The sequence below is a fragment of the Lonchura striata genome, chromosome 7, assembly GCF_046129695.1.
Source record: "Lonchura striata isolate bLonStr1 chromosome 7, bLonStr1.mat, whole genome shotgun sequence".
In the NCBI taxonomy this organism is placed as follows: Eukaryota; Metazoa; Chordata; class Aves; order Passeriformes; family Estrildidae; genus Lonchura; species Lonchura striata.
The window spans coordinates 21,503,497-21,520,960 of NC_134609.1; the positions used below are offsets into that span (position 1 = coordinate 21,503,497).

The 17,464-nt window shown below is 40.7% G+C and overlaps 1 protein-coding gene across 1 annotated transcript in view; it reads left to right on the forward strand.

Annotated features, from left to right (window-relative positions):
* Window positions 1-17,464, forward strand: part of SORCS3 (sortilin related VPS10 domain containing receptor 3) — a 267,756-nt gene that overhangs the window by 135,440 nt on the left and 114,852 nt on the right. Inside the window, exon 4 of the mRNA XM_021536263.3 lies at window positions 8,898-9,056. Within this exon, the coding sequence (XP_021391938.2) occupies window positions 8,898-9,056 (159 nt within the window). The remainder of the gene's footprint in view (window positions 1-8,897; window positions 9,057-17,464) is intronic.

A 17,464-nucleotide genomic window follows, 5' to 3' on the forward strand; every position in this document is an offset into this window, starting at 1 on the left:
TGCAGAGTGCTGCAATGCTATCATGTTTTGTAACTTGGGCCTCAGCCTTGAATTCAGGAATTGGTTAGACTTTATCCTATCATCTTAGCTTCCTCCAGTGGGGGGATATTAGGAAGAGTGAGGGACATGAGTAATAGATGTCAGGTAAGTAAATTGAGATAGATTATAAGCATCTGGATGTGAACAGTGATAAAGCTGACTGTTGTCTATGTTCACTCTGCAATCTGACTAAAAAAGCAGAAAAATAAAGTGGGTAAGCAAAGGAGAAGCAATGATGCATTTAAAATTGTATTCCGATTTAATGGCCTCGAGGGAGATACATAACATGATTTTTATTTTTCTATAGAGTCATGAAACACTCTAGTGTCCTCAAATGAAATAGATTGCTGAATACAGGCTGCAAAAGTTTACCCCCATGAGTAACTATCCATGCACATCTTTTTTGTTTTCTGTAATGGGGCAACTACTGTGAGTAAACTGATACCCACATGTAAAGTGTTCTCCCAAGTGAGACCTATAATCAGAGGAGTGTTTTTATATAAATGGTGTTCTCAGTTCCAGCAGCTGTGGTGCACATAGCCTCTCCTTACTGATAACATTATTTTCTGTAACTATTTCTGCTTACATGGGAAGTTCCATAATAGTGAAAATTACTTTGTAGTTCTATGGAGAATAGCATAACCATGCATTTACTCAAATAACATATAATTATAACAGTGAATGCTGCTTTTCTCTTTCTGTGAAGACAGTTTGGGATTACAGCTGTTCCCTGTCACTAGGAAAAAGCTGGTGACCACAAAACAGTGTGTCAGATATTGTAACAACTGGGGATTTCCTTTGCAGAGTCCAGAAGAATAAAAAGGCATAGTGCAGAGCTATGCTATGCAGAAATACCAGACTCTGGAGCAATATAATAATATAGATCAGAAGCTTTGTATTTGTGTGGAAGCACTGGTTGGTGCCTAAGATCACCAGTGGAGGTTTCGTCTACTTCTGGTTCAGACCCATTTGTAGAAGTGCTGGTCAAACTGGATGTACAAATCCAGTGGTGATGGATGTAACCCATTTGGCAGTTTGTGGAGCAGAACTCTGCATGGACATGCTGTGACACAGAAAAGCCTTTGGCAGGTTAGCTGGACAGCACTGAGGTGGCCTCAGGCAGGTGGGAATACCGTGGCAGAGGGCTGTGCTCCAGTGATCTGTGGGGAGCTAGAGAATGTACAGCTGTAACAAGAATATAATGGGCTGGAGTAACCTTGGATAAAGGCTGCCTTGCTGTGACAATGAAAAGGTTTTGCAACCAAGCATGTGGCTCTTGCCAGTCAGTCACTCTTTGCCAGGTCAAGCACATGCTTTTTGGATGGCTTCCATCCCCACTGGCACCTGAAATTTAACAAGCAAATGCTTGCTGTGCCTTCTAATTAAAAGTGAAAAGTACATGTGTCCAGTGCCAAAAAGGCGAGAGAAAGAGGGGAGACATGTTGTTCTGACCTGCTCAGCAGCAAAACAAAGATAAGATGTTCTGCTTTGTTTGGTCTGTTATCATGGCTTATTTCACTCCTGTGCATGCAAATTGGATGCAGCCTGGGATTTGGCATTGTGGGCAGGTTCAGATGGCAGCCTTGGAGTATCTGTGTTCTTTTCCCAGCTCTGAGTTTTGTCTAAATCTTACAGCCATGATACATTTTCATTTCCCACCTGCCAGTGAAGATGGTAGAGTGGTTTTCCTTGAAGAGCTCTTACTTTATATGTAATTTAACCTTAATTTGCTCCTGATCCTCAGGGCTTCTTGCATGGTGCATCTGCGCTCTTGCGCAGGTGCTGGAGGTGGTGATTAAAATGGAGTGCCCTCTCCATAGGGAAGGGAGTGTGCCAGCTTGGAACTCTCTTAAGTGTTTTGTTTTGGTATTGCAATTTATGGCAGGTATGGCTGAAGTGCCAAAAGCCTCTTGCAATTTTGTACAAATCTGAACAGTTAATCGTAATTTTAGTCTGGGTGTAATTGCATATAAGAGACAATAGAAGACAACAAAAGATTAACCAGGATTATTGCCTGTAAACAAGTGTGGTAGGATGATGTGCATCTCCTCAGATAAGGCAAGGACCACAAATGCCCACTTTTGTTACAAAAACCCTGCTGTTTTTTGTTAAAGAATTTTTTCATTTTACAGCTTATTACTTTATTTCTGATAATGATTTTCTTCTTTTATTTTCCCTCTATGAAAGACAAAACATTCTGCAGAGACAATGAACCTGTATATCACCTGAACAACATGTACTCTGATCATTCTGTCTCAGTGCTGCAAAGATGGGGAACCCACACATGGGTTTCCTATGACTGCTGTCTTCTCAAACCAGTTTGGAGGATTAGAGAGATGTCAGTTTTTGGCACAGCTGCAGGAGTTTATCGAACAGGTCCTCCAGAGGAGTTGAATCTTTACAGAAACAGCTGTTGATGTCTGAAAAGTTCAGTGGCAAGACTAGTCATTCTGCAGACTAGAATTTGTTTTGTAATTGCAAAGAATTCCTGATGGGAAGGAAGTTCTGGAGGGAGGTTAGTGTGAAGTGTCTGAAATGTCTGGAGAGAGACATTGGGCTCTTTGGTCACGGTCCATATAATGCAGACCCAATTCAAAAGTCTCAGGAAACTCTTATTTCATTGCTGAGTTTCTATGGGTGTCTGAGTCATTTTTCATTATCCAACAATAAATACAGTAGTGAAAGTCACCTTTAACACTTAAAGATTGCTTGGGTTTTATGGGATTGTATTGAAGTGAGTGCCAAGGTATAAAAGCCTTATGGTTGAGGTACTTTTATAACACATGCTTCATAAACCCTTATAAAGTCAGTGCAGTGCACTTCATCCTTTAAGATTACAGCACTATGGTTCTGAGAGCTGGTGATCTGGTGCTATATTCATTAATTAGATCTGCCATTAATGTTAAATTTCAGGCAATAAGAAGTGAAGTTACAAGAAGCTGAAATGGGGTAGGTCCAGACAATTTGTCTCTTATGAAAGCTCAGTGCCCCTTTACTGCTTGATTGATGCCCACAGGTTATCCTTAACATTAAGGAAGTTTTTGAGCCGTGTGAAGGAGGAAGGAGTCCCAAATCTGGGCTACTCTGTAACACAAAAGTTTGCAATGAGCATTTTCCTTTTGGCACACAAAATAAGTAATTATATAAAAGCTATTGCCCTCTTCTTGGATGTCTTTTTTGGTTTCCCAGAGAGCTGATGTCCCTCTTGTTACAGCTGCTGATCCCTAAATGATGGAGTGAATTTCTTTGCTTGTATGCAAATACACAGGATTTCTCTCTAGAGCAGATTTTTATCAGTGACATGTCCCATTTTTTTCCTCGCTGATATATTTGGTGACTAGAAAACAGAGTTTGCTTTCATTTCCCCCTGATTATTGTAAGATCAATATATCTATAGGGCAGTGAGCAGGTATTTAGCCATCTCTGAACATCTGTGGAAGTTTGTATAAAGTTAAGTTGTGGCTTTTAGAAACCCTCTTTCTAAACTAGAGCAAATAATTCAAAGACTTCTTTAGCTGAGCTGATTTATATGGGTGTTACTTTTGCTGTTAAGTAGTTACTTGTGGCACCAGCACTTTTTAGTCTCAGAGGGAATTGGACTGATTTAATTAAAATGAACTTTTTAAAGTTTAAATAGCTTATAGTAACAAAAGAAGGGCAAAAATGGATGAGATTTTCTTTGCAATGAGTTGCACCTGTCCTCCATGGGAATGGCAGGGTAGGTCTTCAGATATGCTGTGTAGCTGTGTTCTAGGAGATTTGGGTTGTGATCAGATCTCTGAGGGCATCTTTTAGCTTGCAGGGCAAGTAATTGAAGTAATGGTGCTGGAGGGAGAAAAAATGAGGGGGGAATGAATAACCAAGTATTTGCCAGTGAGAAATTTCAGATGGTCAAACATGTAATCCAAATTGCTTTGGTGTGTAAAATTACTTTTCGCATAAGAGAGTTCCAAACTGTTCATATTTACCTTGTGATGGACTGATGTTTTGAAGGAAGAAAACAACTTCTGCATCTTTAAGCCTTTAAATGTCACTGGATTTTGATTTCTCAGTTTTGAAAGGAGGAAAGGACATCAAAAGTCCAAACAAAGCAAAAATCCTCCACTTGCATTGACATTTCAGTATAAATTGTTGAAACTTTTTGGCTTTTTAAACTCAAAGCTACTGTGAAGCTTTGTGGAAAGGAAACACGAGACAGTACAACCCATCAAATGTTTTCAATCCAATTGGAAAAGAAAAAGATTTTTCTTTTATAAAATCTGATTTGTTGTGTCATTGATGATGTAGATGTGGCCAGGCTTTAAGAAGGATCTAAAGTGTTTCTGAGTTGAGAGCCTAGTGGAAGGAGGCTGAAAAAACCCAAAAAAGCCTTTTCACTTTTAAGCCAAGTACATTCAATATGGAAATCCCCATGGACCTGTAAACATGAAACCTCAACTTTCTGCCTTTGCAGCAATTTTTGTGGGAAAACTGCCTTTTCAGTTGTAGGAGAGGATAACGTGGTGCTACAGAGTAAAGTCTAATACTTTACTAAGGAACTGGTTTCTTTTGAAGCTGTGGAGGCTTGCATGGTTTGTAGGTGTTCTGTTGTTTTTGTTTATTTTTAAACTGCTTTAAGTTTTTTTTTTAGAATAGCCTTTTACATAGGTGAATGTGACTAGGACCTCTGAAAAGAACAGCTTATGAAAAGTGCACTAAAGTGGAGAATCAGGAGGCAATACACAATGGTTTAATGCTGCCTATCTATTTCTCAGAACTAAAGGCATTTATCTGAACCTGTCTTCTTTATTCATTTGACAGCTCTCTGGTGCTCCTTTGCTAATGTAGCTCAGTGGTACTATTGCTACAGATTATTGCACCTATAAAACTGGTCTGTGCTGATTTAGGGAGATGTGCTTTGGTAATTTACAGTGAAAATTTATGTTAGTTGAGAAAAATAAAAGGCTTCATTGAAAGCTAATATTAATAAAAATGCCATTTATGTGGCATGTTGTTTTGGTTTTTTTTTGGTCCAGTGGTTGTTTATTAACTAATTCAGCTGCGTACAAATCACATTCCATTGTGGTCTCTGTGCTCAGGCTACCTGAATTTCCATGCCTGTCTGGGCATGTTGTAGCATTGTGCCTGTGAGAGGTGTGCAGCCTCATTACTGTACAGTTCAGTGTTCCACATCACAGCTCTCTTTGTGCCTGGCTACCCTGGCACAGAAAAAGAGGAACGTGGCACTATTTTAACTCATCTACCTGCACATTAGCCATGTGAAAGTAATACCATGGAAGGTGTGTGCACTAGCCCAGTGACTGGAATTTTGATCTAGCAGAAACTCAGGTTCTCATTTACAAATCCTACCCTAGTTTTTATTATATTGGCCCCATCAGAGGGCATGAATTTTTAGTGGATTTGTGCTGCAATATGGTGCCACTTTACTTCCTACTTACTTCTGCATTTGAGCTCCTTTAAGGGTCTTACACGCTCTCCAAGAAATCTGAGTAACTCTCAACAACTGCTGGGGTTTGTGTACCAAATACATTATGGCAGGCACACGTATGACATCTCCCCTCCTTGTTCTTCCTGCTGCAGCTTGTGCTATTTATTCCCTGGGGTAAATCCCCTTGAAGTGTTCAGAGCTGGATATGTTTCCTGCTAATGTACTGAAGATCTCAGTCCATATATTGTAGTAAATGTTCTTGCAAGGTAACCTCTCCATACCATCATCTTTTCATGTGCTGCCTCATTGGTGTCTGGTGTGCTGCCCACCTGGAGTTCATTCAGAACAGCTTTCTGTGTCCTCACTGTCCCCAAAGCTCCTGCTTTAAAGGACATGTACCATGTCCCAGCCAGCTCTCTTCCTCTGCGTCCATTCCTAAGGAACTATCTGAAGTTTAGTCTGATTTTCAGCCTATTTTGGTTAGTCTGGGGATTGTCATTCATTGTCAGTGGATTTGGAAGGTCAGAAAAGGTATGTAGCATAAACTAACTTATCTCAAGGATGTTTTCAAGGATTTATCCTTGGCAATAACCAGTCCTGCCCTTCCCCTTTTCACTTAAACCAGAGAAAAAAAAGCAACATTTTATGCATGCATGTATATAAATAATCTAGAATTTAGAAAGACCAAATGCAATTTCCTTTTAAACAAAGGCTGCCATTTAATTTAATATTTTAGAAAACGATTAGATCTTAAGCCCTTATAAATTACATTTGACAACTCTCTGGTGCTCCTTTGCTATTCCTTATGGCAATTATAAATGGCAACACAGGATGCTGGCAGAAATCCTCATTCTGACTGGAGTTTGTTTATTGTCTCTTAATGAAAAGTGATTAATCTAAATCACTAGTGGGGTAGATGCTTCATCCTGGTCCCATAATGAGAAGTGGTAGTTTCAGGCCAAAAGTTCCCTCCCCCTATAGCTTCCAGGAGAAAAAGTAGAAAACAATAAAAAAAGCCCAGAGGCTGTCACTTTGCTTTTCCTGTGTGCCATGTAACAAACGTGTGTGCCAGTCCGAGCTGTGTGGCTGGTGGTGGAATTTTATTTTTCACTCTGATTGAGCCTCCTGTTTTTTCCATCCTGCTCTCTGTAGGACCAGCCTTTCCTGGGAGGATGGATGACAGCAGAGATGTTTGGTGTTCATTTCCCCATTTGAAAAATGAAGACTGCATGTGCAAATTGGGTGAATGGGGCATGATTTATGTGATGTCATCTCTAGATACGACTGTTGTTAGGTTCTTCCACATTTCCTAACTTAGGGGTTTTATTATCTGATCTTGTTCTTCTTCTGTTATACCTCCAGAAGGACAATTTGGCAGATTTTTCAACCATCTGATGGAAATACTACTTTTGTCTCATATGGCCATTTCTTGAATTATCCACTGAAGTGCTGAAGATCATGTGTGAAAGGGCAGAGGGGATGTTTTGTATGTGTGCCACTTCAGGTCCATGCCACTGTTAGCTGTCTTGCACTCCTTATTTGAGGACAGAACTCCAGCAGTAACCTTGTAATATACAGCATTATTAACTTTGTAGTCCTCTATTACATGAGTGGAAAATATTTTTATTCCTGAAGTATCCTTTATTTTAAATATAAGATCTCTCTGGATTGTCTTCTTAAATGGCCAGGCTTACATCCTTTTTGCATTCCATATAAGCAAGTGATTTTTACTGAACTATGTTATAGTTCTCTGGCACAGGCAATATGCTTTAGGTGAACAAGGGTATAAAATGTCTTTGCGATCTAAGTCAAAAGTGACAGAGAAGATCTTCAAATACTTGTGAAATCATTATTGTTTGGGGCATAATGAAATTGATATTTTGATCAGATTAGAAAGAAGAAATGTACCAAAGCATCCTTTAGAGTGGAGAACTTGGAGCTCTCTTCTCAAGCTAATTCTCAGGATATCACTTCCATGTGGGAATGTTTCTCATTCCCCAGCCCATGCACCAGAGCACAGTGCAAGTGCACTGCTTCAGGACTTGGCTTCCCATGGGAATGGCTAGAGATTGATTTTGGGGCTGGGTGTATGTGGGGGATGTTGAAGGCACTTTGACATCAAGCTGGATTCATACAGATGGCTTCACTCTGGGAAAACGTTCACTTCTACTTCAGTTTTTCATTTCTTAATGGAAAGGATCAGAAGCCATTTACATTATACTCCCTTTCCCTTGGTGACTTCATGGAGTTAATGAGGTACTTAAGATAAAACAAGCACTGAAATTTTTTGCTTGATGAAGGCCTAACATACCATTCCTTGTAACTGATATTTGCTGTCAAAATTATATGTATTTCCCTATTGTAGTCTTGAAGTTGGAGATCTATGAAGCTGGATAAGAGAAGTCAGTGTGGACAAAACCCAAAATTCAGTGGATCTCAGCTAGCTGATCATTCATTCTGCAGTGGGCTAAAAAAGGCCATTCCTAGATGTGTTTTCCTGCTAAAAGACAGTTTCTATATTTGATTCAGCTGCTGTATCAACAACCTGCTGTGTTTAGAACAGCTCTAATTTATTTCCCACTGTTTGCCTTTATTTTATGGTACTGGTATTTGCTTTAATGTGAAGTAGTTTTCTCCAGATGTTAATAAGATGGTGTTAATGTTTCCACAACATTTTTCTTGATAGCGTTTATGTAAAGCTTGCCATCTGATAGTGTGGAATCAACCCGTTTTAAAATATTGGTAATAATTTTCTAATTAAAATTAGAGGCTCGGAAGTGTTTTCCTCCCTGTAAAAATTGAGGTCATGCACTTTCCTGTGCTTGGAGAAAATTATGTTTTCACTGACTGAATGAATGTCTCTTACTGTACAAATTGGGAGTGTGACATATGAAATCGTGTCAGTGTTTGCACATGTGCATGTGAACTATACCCAGACGCCAGCAGCTGGTCCAGGAAGGCATTCTGTGTTTCCAGGGAGGTGATGCTCTCATTCATAGCACTGCAAGCTGCCAAGCAATGAACCTTAAATCTCAGGAATACTCTGTTTACTTTTGGAGAGAGGATTTCACATGGGGTGAGAGAGGTAGTAGACAGAAAATACTCCAGGAAAGCCTGGTATGGCTGCCTGAAGTTCCTATACCCAGCCAAATTCAACTTTGATACATGGAATTTTTCTTTCTTGCTGGGTTTTCTGAATTTATCCAGATAAAATGAAAAAAAAAAAAAAATTGAATAGCTCAAATCAGCAAATGAGTTGCCAAAGAAAAGTAAACTGAAATACTAAAACCCCATCCTAATTCTATGGGATGCTATACTCTTGAGTGATGTTCTGAATACATCTGATAGGAGTCAGTGCTGTATGACCTCACTCTTAATGATGTTCACTTTCACTTTTCCATTAACACTTTCCCTCCATTTTTCTATTTAGATCATGCTTCTTAGTGATCCAGAGATTGAGAGCAGTATCCTCATCAGCTCTGATGAAGGAGCTACCTATCAGAAGTACCGTTTGAATTTCTATATCCAGAGCTTGCTCTTCCACCCCAAGCAGGAGGAGTGGATCTTGGCCTACAGTCTGGATCAAAAGGTAAGCAATTGATTTAATGTTTCAATGATTTTGAGCCAGGAGTTGAAGGGGATATTGTCTAGAACTGCTCCTTCTCAGAGATGAGGAAGAATTTATAGTATGCTTTGCTGTTCTCACTTTGCAGGTTTAAAAGTGCTCAAAAGCCACGCAGTGACTCCAAAGCCAGTTTGTTAAAAGGAGCTGAGTATTAGTGTGATCATGATGGGTGTGGAAACTTCAGTAGTGGTGATACTATGAAAGATGAAAAGAATTAGAGATTTGACATGACATATGGAGCTGCTCTAAGAATCTATTGATTCGTAGGCGCTGATTTCTGTGCTGTCTCTGAGGATGGAGCACTCAGGCTGAGCTGGTCTGTAGCAGCTGGCATTGAGGGTGCTCATTCTGCTTGCAAACTGGAAGTTAGGGAGCAGCAACTGGTGACAAGCTCCTCTGTGCCACTGCTAAGCCTCTTTGCAATGCCTTCTGTGAGTGACAGATCTCCAGTCTGTTACTTTGTCCTCAGCAGGTTTTCTCTTACAGCACTCACCTGTCTGAAAGGTGCTGAGCAGAGCAGGAGCAGTGTGCTACTGAAGTGCTGTGGTCAGGAGATGTGTGCTTCAGTTCTGGAGCAGCAGCCCCCACTACAGCCCAAAGCTGAGGCACAGACAGGATGATCAAGTTACACATTATACAGAGTTTAAAACTTGCTAGGCTTTTATCTTTCCTAAGTTTCTGTCATCCCTAGACTCTGGAAAACAAAAACATGCTGAATAACCACTAAGTTTTCCTCACTGTGGTGGGTTGACCCTGGCTAGATGCCAGGTGTCCATCAAGGCTACTTGGTCACTCCCCTCCTCAGCTGGACAGGGGCAGAAAATACAATGAAAGGTCTGTGGGTTGAAATAAAGGCAGGGAGAGATCACTCAGCAGTTATCATGGGAAAATCACACTCAGCTGGATAAATTAATTGAATTTATTACCTATCAATACTCTACTTTACTTTATCCTACCCTACTGTATCAAATAAGAATAGAGTAATGAGAAGTAAAAACTAAATCTTAAAATACCTTTCTATCACTTCTCCCTTCTTCCCAGGCTCAGTTTTGCTCACAATTTTCTCTTTTTTTCTGCATCCCAGCAGCAAAGCGGGACACAACATGGGGGCTGTGGTCAATTCATCACATGTTGTCTGCCTCTTCTTCCTCAGGGAAGCACTCCTCACACCCTTTCCCTGCTCCAGCATGGTGCCCCTCCCACTGGAGTCAGCTCTTCACAAACTTTTCCAATGTGAGTCCTTTCCACAGGCTGCAGTTCTTCATGAATTGTCCCACCGTGGATCTCTTCATAGCATGAAGACTTCAGGAACAGACTTCCAGTATGGGTCCCCTGTGGGCTCACCTTCCCCTGTCCTGCCATGGGGAAAGGGCTCAGCCTGCCTCAGCGTGGCCTTCCCTGTGAGCTGCAATCTCTGCTCCAGCAGCTGCAGCACCTCCTCCTCTTCCTTCCCTGACCTTGGTGTCTGCAGTGCTGTTTCTCTCACGTATTCTCACTCCTCTCTGGCTGGAGCTGTCAATCTGTTTCTGCCCCTCACTCCATGAATAATTTATCCCCAAGGTGCTGCCACTGCCACTGATGGGTTTGAGCTGGGCCAGCAGTGGGTCCATCCCAGAGCTGGCTGCTCTTGGCTTTCTTGGACAGCTTCTTGCAGCTTTTCTTGGAAGCCACCCCTGTAGCCTCCTCCCTGCTATGAAAACCTTTCCACACAAACCAAACACATGTGTTAATTAACCTGTCAGATGCAAGGGTGTGATTTTCAATTTCTGCAGTTATTCTTGAAGATTTCTAAACTAGAAAGTCTCTCATCCCAGCTATAGGAACGATATAGCTAAAATGCTGTGCCTCTCTATTTGAGAATTTCTTTTGGAAGGCTAGTGCAAGTTGTTGCCAAACTAGTTACTGAGAATATAATCAAATAATTTCCTGTTACTCTGCTTCCCACTTGCTAAAAGAATGCTGTGGCAGGCACCAGGTGTTTTGTTGCTGTACTACTGATGATTCTTGAGTGACATTTGCAAGAGCAAAGCTATTGTAAACACACTCCTTTCATAGTATCAAGTCTTTAGTGTATGAAGGAGTTAGTCAAATGTCAAATAGTTTTCTACACTCAGAGGATCAGTGTAACAGGGATTTTGAAGTAGGCTGAAAAGACCAATCTATTTATTTGATGTTACAAAATGTCTTGATGCTCCTTTTAAACTGGAGGTAATGATTTTGCATGATCCTGGTGTTTATACAGACAGGCTTGGAAGAAACAGGCATCTGATGAGGTGGTCATGTATGTGAGAAGCCAGATGAGACATCCTGAGTGTGCCTTTTTGAAGAGATCCATCTGCAGTGAGTGCAGAGCATCTGCTCTTGGGTTGAAGCACTGTACTTCTACTTGTAGAGCTTTGCAATCTTTTTTTGATGTTAGTCATTGGAAAGAGAAATCAAAATACAAAGGAGGCACATGTGATTGTGCAGTGGTACTGATGCTCCCCTGATCCACTACAGCAATAGCAGGCCAGGAGTATTTTTGCTTCTGCTCCTTCAGACAAATGCATCTTTGTGCATACCTCAGCTGCTGTCTTCTGCCATTGAGAAAGACAAGAAAAATGAATTGAGCTAGAAGCACCCTGAAACTGCTTGCATTTTATCCCAGAAACCAAATAAAATTGTTCAAAGTGTAAGAGTAAAGATGAATTGGTCTGTAGCTTGTTGGTCAAGTGGAAATGGAGCAATGCCAAGTTCAGGCTTTTCCTTTATGTCTGCATTTGCATTCAAAGCCATGCTTTCCTCCTCTGGTCAGAAGGATGGCCTGAAGTGCTGGGTCAGTGTGGGTCCTGGAATGGAACCATGGAGCAGTGCTTTCCCCAGCTGAAATGTTTGCTTAACACAACTGAGGTATAGATTGTGCTGAGCCATGTCTTGGGTTAGGAAGAGTTCTGAAAGAGCTGTCACTGACTCAGCATCACCAGCTTCACTGCAGTCACAGCTGATACTGAGATATGGGCAGTGCTCTGAGTGTGACAGCAGTGCCATGGGAATCCCCAGCTGAAGCCTTCTGAGAGGCCAGTGTAATGCATGTCTGGGAGTGGGAACCAGAGGACAGCCTTGTCCTTCTCTCAGGTTAGGCCAATGCAAGAATAAAGTATTTTTAGGCTTTAAGTCCCATATACTTAAGAATATTCATCATGTCTTTTGCATCTTTGTAAGATTGTTGTGGTTGTTCTCTCTCTTTTTCTCTAGAAGCCAGATCTGGATCTCACAGCTTCCCACTCTACTGTGCCATGCCTTCTCTCCTAGATGTGGTTATGGAAATGGCAATGACCATTTCATCTCTCTGCTGCTCACCTGAAAAGAGAGAGCAAGAGCTTCTGAAATAAGTGTCTAGAGAGGCTGCAGTGGTGCTCACAGTCATGAGGTGGTTATCCAAAGGGATGCCACGCTGGCAGGGGTTCATTGTCCAGCTGCAGCCTAGTTCTGCTCACGCTCCTCTGTCCTTGGTTTTTGTGCCCATTTTCCTGCAAAACAGCATGAAGTTGCCTGGTGAAAAACAGGAGGAGCTGCATCAAATAGTGCTTGCTTTCTCAATTCCTATGTCCATTTTTTGGGGATAAAGCTGCTCTGAAGTACTTCTGATTTGATGTATGAGAGGGCAATAAAATAGAAAGTTTATCATTAGCCTGCAACCTGTGGCTAATATTCATCCACTGATACTATGACAAGGAAGGTGACTTGCTGTATGCTCTGCAGTGCAGCCACTGCTACAGTAGGACACCATATTCTTCTACCTCTCTAAGTTTTAGAAGTGTGTTTGACCCTTAAATTCTATTTTAATGACTCCTTTAGGGACAGATTTAAAAATGCAAATGTAACTCTGAAAACAAATCAAGTACATACAATTTGACTCCCAGCAGCAGAAACTATTAAGGGAAGATCTAATCCATCCTCTTATAACTGTAAATGTGTAAGCAAATTGGAAAAAATAATTTAATATCTTAGATTAAAATACATATTTCAGATTAATATTTTTCTTATTAGTTTTCTTTCAATTAAAAATAATAATGTGGTGTTTTAAGCAAGCTGTGGTCAACTTGGCAAAAAATGAGAATGATGAACCTGGAAACCCATTTTGCTTAGTATGTTCCACACAGTAAAATGAAATCAAATAGGGACAGTTCATATCCCAGCAAGTAATGGCTTCAGTAACTGCCTAGATAAAAATATTTTTAAATTGTTTTGTTTATAAAAATTGAAAACAATATCAAAGTTTTGGAATGAAATACAAATAGTCAGTACTTTGGATTAAATAGTTTTCCTCTAAGGTCTTCTGACTTACTGTTCCATGGCTGTGATTCAAGCCTTTTTTATAATGATTGTTTTATCTTAAACATCCCTCCTTGTTTTTAGCTAATTTCTGCACAGTTGACAACAATGTTAAGGTATTTATCCAGTTGGTTAAAGACATGAACAACCAACTAAAAAATCCCAACACATTTTGAATGGTCTCTTAACAGAATTATTGTCTCTTCCAAGCTGATGTTTTAGAAAGTCTATTCCATATTCTGTGACCTTCTTTGAGAGGAGGAGCCCATCTCTTCCCCACAGAACTGCTCCTTGAAATATGACTTTATGTTGAAAAAGCCAAAGACATTGTGGTATTACCACTTCTATGAAGTGAAATAATATAAAAACAGTTCAGTCACAAATGCTTTTATTACCACTCCCACATAGGTATTGTCCTGCTTTTTCCTGGTTAGGGCAATTCCCAGAAGACTGAGAGAGATGGAGTTCAGCAGGCTTTCTGAAAGATATATCACTGTGTGGCTGCTGGTTACTTTGTTGATTTAAGGCTAAATCACAGTTACCACCGTTTGTTTTCTCTCTGTAGTATCCAAGGAGTTATTGAGGATACTTCCTCGGTATGAGCCAACGCAGCATATCTGTTCCTGTTCTTAATTTTTATGGCCAATTAGGACCCTCCTCTGCTTTGCTAACTCTCCTATATCACCACATAAATGCAGCAGGGCTGAGCCAAGAAATCTGTGTGTGGGCATGAACACGTAGCAGGTTCATAGACCCTGATGTCTTCTCACAGTGTATAAAGCACAGGCTGGAGGAATTTTTACAGGGCTTTAAGCAAACCTGTGTGGGTTTACTATTGCCCCCTGTGACATTGCCATGTAACATTTTATAACTATCAGGTCCTGGGAAATTAAATGCATCTTGTGAGTTGAAAATCCTGGATCTCTTCCCAGTAGCTTTGTGTGTTTGTGTCTACTTTATTGGTAAAATAGTGCAATCTGATGTATGTACGTGTTGATTCTGTTAATGGCCCCCTTAAGTGGCCTTTAGCAGAAGGTGGACACTATGTAAATGTTACAGACAATTTGCTGCAGGTCAGACTGGCTCTCACAGGGAGTGTCCATGTTAACACTTGGATAAATCACCCAGCACAAAGTGGAAATGAGCCTGCAGACTCCAGTTTTTGTGTGTATTTGCAGAAAATATGTAAGATGCAATTTTAAACAATCCTTGGATCAAAATGTGGTGGGAAGGGGAAGATATGAAAGAGGTGCAATATTGCCTGTTGGAAAGTGTGGGGAGCTGCTCTTTGGAATGCTGAGAAAGCTTAAAATCTCCCAACACAAGCTTAAGGTACAGATGTCATTGCTGCCATTCACAGTGACTGGGGAGGAATATCTTGAGTTGGTTTTACATTTCTGATGCTAATATGCTGAGTGTCTGATTATTTGTCTCATTTATTCAAGAAACCAACTAATTCTCAATAGGCAAAACTTCCCACACTCTGATACCTCTGTGGGGAATGGATGAGTCTGGAGGTAGAAATGGAAGGGATTTTGCAGCTCCATGAAGTTTCTCTCAGAATGACATTGAAACTTTCAGAACAACATGCAAAACTCTCTTGCATAAATATATTTTTAAAAAAGATAATTTAAAAAATACAATTTGTTTAAAAGAGAAAATATCAGTTAATAGGAGAGAGATATTTAAATTATTTCAAATCACTATTGTTAAGAGAAAAAACCCAGGTATGCAACATGGTAGAATTCCACTTCTTCCTTACAAACTAAACTGTGATTTGGAGCCTGCTGGGAATAGGTAAAAGGCAGAATAATCCAGTAATACACCAATTTAAATTCCCCAGTTACACCATTACAAATTTGAAAACACTGGATAAACAAGAAGTTTGGCAATCAGTGGCTTCTCCCTCCACAGAGCTTAATCTTCAGCAGAAAGTGAACAAAAGAAAGTGGGTGTCTCATTATCTCTTCGAATGAGGTGATAAATAAGAGGTGAAAGATAACATTTTGCTGTATCACCAAGTTGCACAGGGCAGACAGTATCAGGTCTGACTGGGGAGTTTCCTTTGGTGTGGGAGATGTGGCATGTTATCATCTGAAAATTGGATGCAGTGCATGTCACGGCCTTGACTATCTTGACTAGACACTGCTGAATTTATCAAAAAAAAAAAAATCACAGATAAGACTGGGACTATGTGAGAAGGTTTGTTAGGTTTTATTTTTAAATTTTTTTCTAATTTTTTCGAATATGCTAGACACAAACCAGAGCCATGAAGACAGTGTCTCTGCTCCAGGTAAAATACTCCCATGAATTTGGGCCCAGTCTGCCAGTATGACATGGGGCAGTAAGGCAGCTAAGGCTGGGGTTTTTTGGTTGGAGCTTTTTTTGACAGTGTGCAGTTGGGCAGGGTGCTGCCAGAGAAATCCAGGGGGAGTTTCTTCAGGAATATAGGCACCTTATTCCAAGCAGTCATTCATCTTTGGGATTCTTTGTGGTGAGCTCTTTTCACAGACACTTGAACAATCCAATTTGAAAGGGATCTCAACAGATCATCTGGTCCAGCCTTTCATGGGAAAGGGAGCCTAGATGTGATTATCTAGCACCAGTCCAGTCCTGTCTTGAATGCCTCCAGTAAGGGCTCCTTGGTCTCAGACTTTTGTGCCCTTGAAGGCACATGGGGGGTTCAGGGCTGTGTTTGGGTGAGGCTATGGAACTTTGAGTTAACTCCTAATGTTGGAAATGTGACTCCAGGATAGCAGCTGCTACTGCAGACGTGCTGAAATTAAGCAGTGAGAGTTGCTGCATGTCTGCAGTGAGATGTGACTCTGGCCCAGGCCTGTGGGTTTTCTTTCCTTAGGAACTGAGGTATGGGGCTGATGAGGAGAGGCAGGTTGGTGTCTGCCTCACATCTCATTTTGATATAAATCAGCAGGCACCCAGACCTGTTACCTGCTCCTCAGCAGCACTTCTGCTCCTGGAATTTAAATGTAATTGTAGTTGTCAGAAGTTGTTAGAAGTGTGAGTAACTACTCCTTTCATCAACAACAGCTCAGGACTGCACCTCTTAGGTAAAACACAGCTTTTCTTAGCAAGATGTGAACATTACTTTTAATGAGGAAAGTAAGTTCTTTCTGCTCCTGCATGGATACTTGTGGTAGAATCACCATTTCATTGCATGATGTGAGAGAACACACCAGGGCTAGTTTCTCATCATGGTTCATTGATATCTGAAGAGCACAATGCCTGTGATTCCAGTCCTATGGATACAATGCTCAGCTTTCAGATTTATCTTGCATCAATCATGACATTTTAGCAACCCACAGAGCGAAGCTGGAGGCATGCCTACTGCATTCTTTTCTTCATCCCAAAGGGAAAGAGACTGAGGAATCTGCCATAATAACAGTTAGTCCTACAGGCCTACCATACTGAGGAAGGAAATAACGTGAGCATGTTGTCCACCTGTAAAGGAGCACATAGTGTTTCATGTTTAATACAAGCCATATTATAGTAATTGCTCATAGAAATCTCTACCATACTGACTGGTCCATTGTATTGCACATTCATATTGAGAAGCAATCCCTGCCTGAGAGTGCTTGCAATTAAACATGAGGCTGACCAAGTGGTGTCCCCTGAGTATCTCTAGTGTATTCAGGCAGAGGTCATTAAAGTGTTTCACTGCCTAACTACCACTGAGGCTGATAACAAAATCAGAAACTGAGCACAGATAGAGTCCTGTTCCCATGACTTAGCCACAAATAAGCCTTTCATCTCCTTGCCTTTTGAATACTCTTCTGAGAACATCAGGTTCTACAAACATATCATGTGTCTGTGTTGCTGGACAAGCCACCTGCCAGCAGCTCTCCCAAGCAGGCAGGACTCCATCAAACATATAAATTGAAATGTCAGTAAAGTTAGAAAAACACAAACCAAACATAAAGAACCAAACCCCAGACCAAACCCTTGAAATTGGGAATACTTAAAAGCAATTTGTAGAAGTCTCTTCTTCAATATGATAATGAACTGAAGAATTGAAATCACTTAACTTCATTTACAAATCA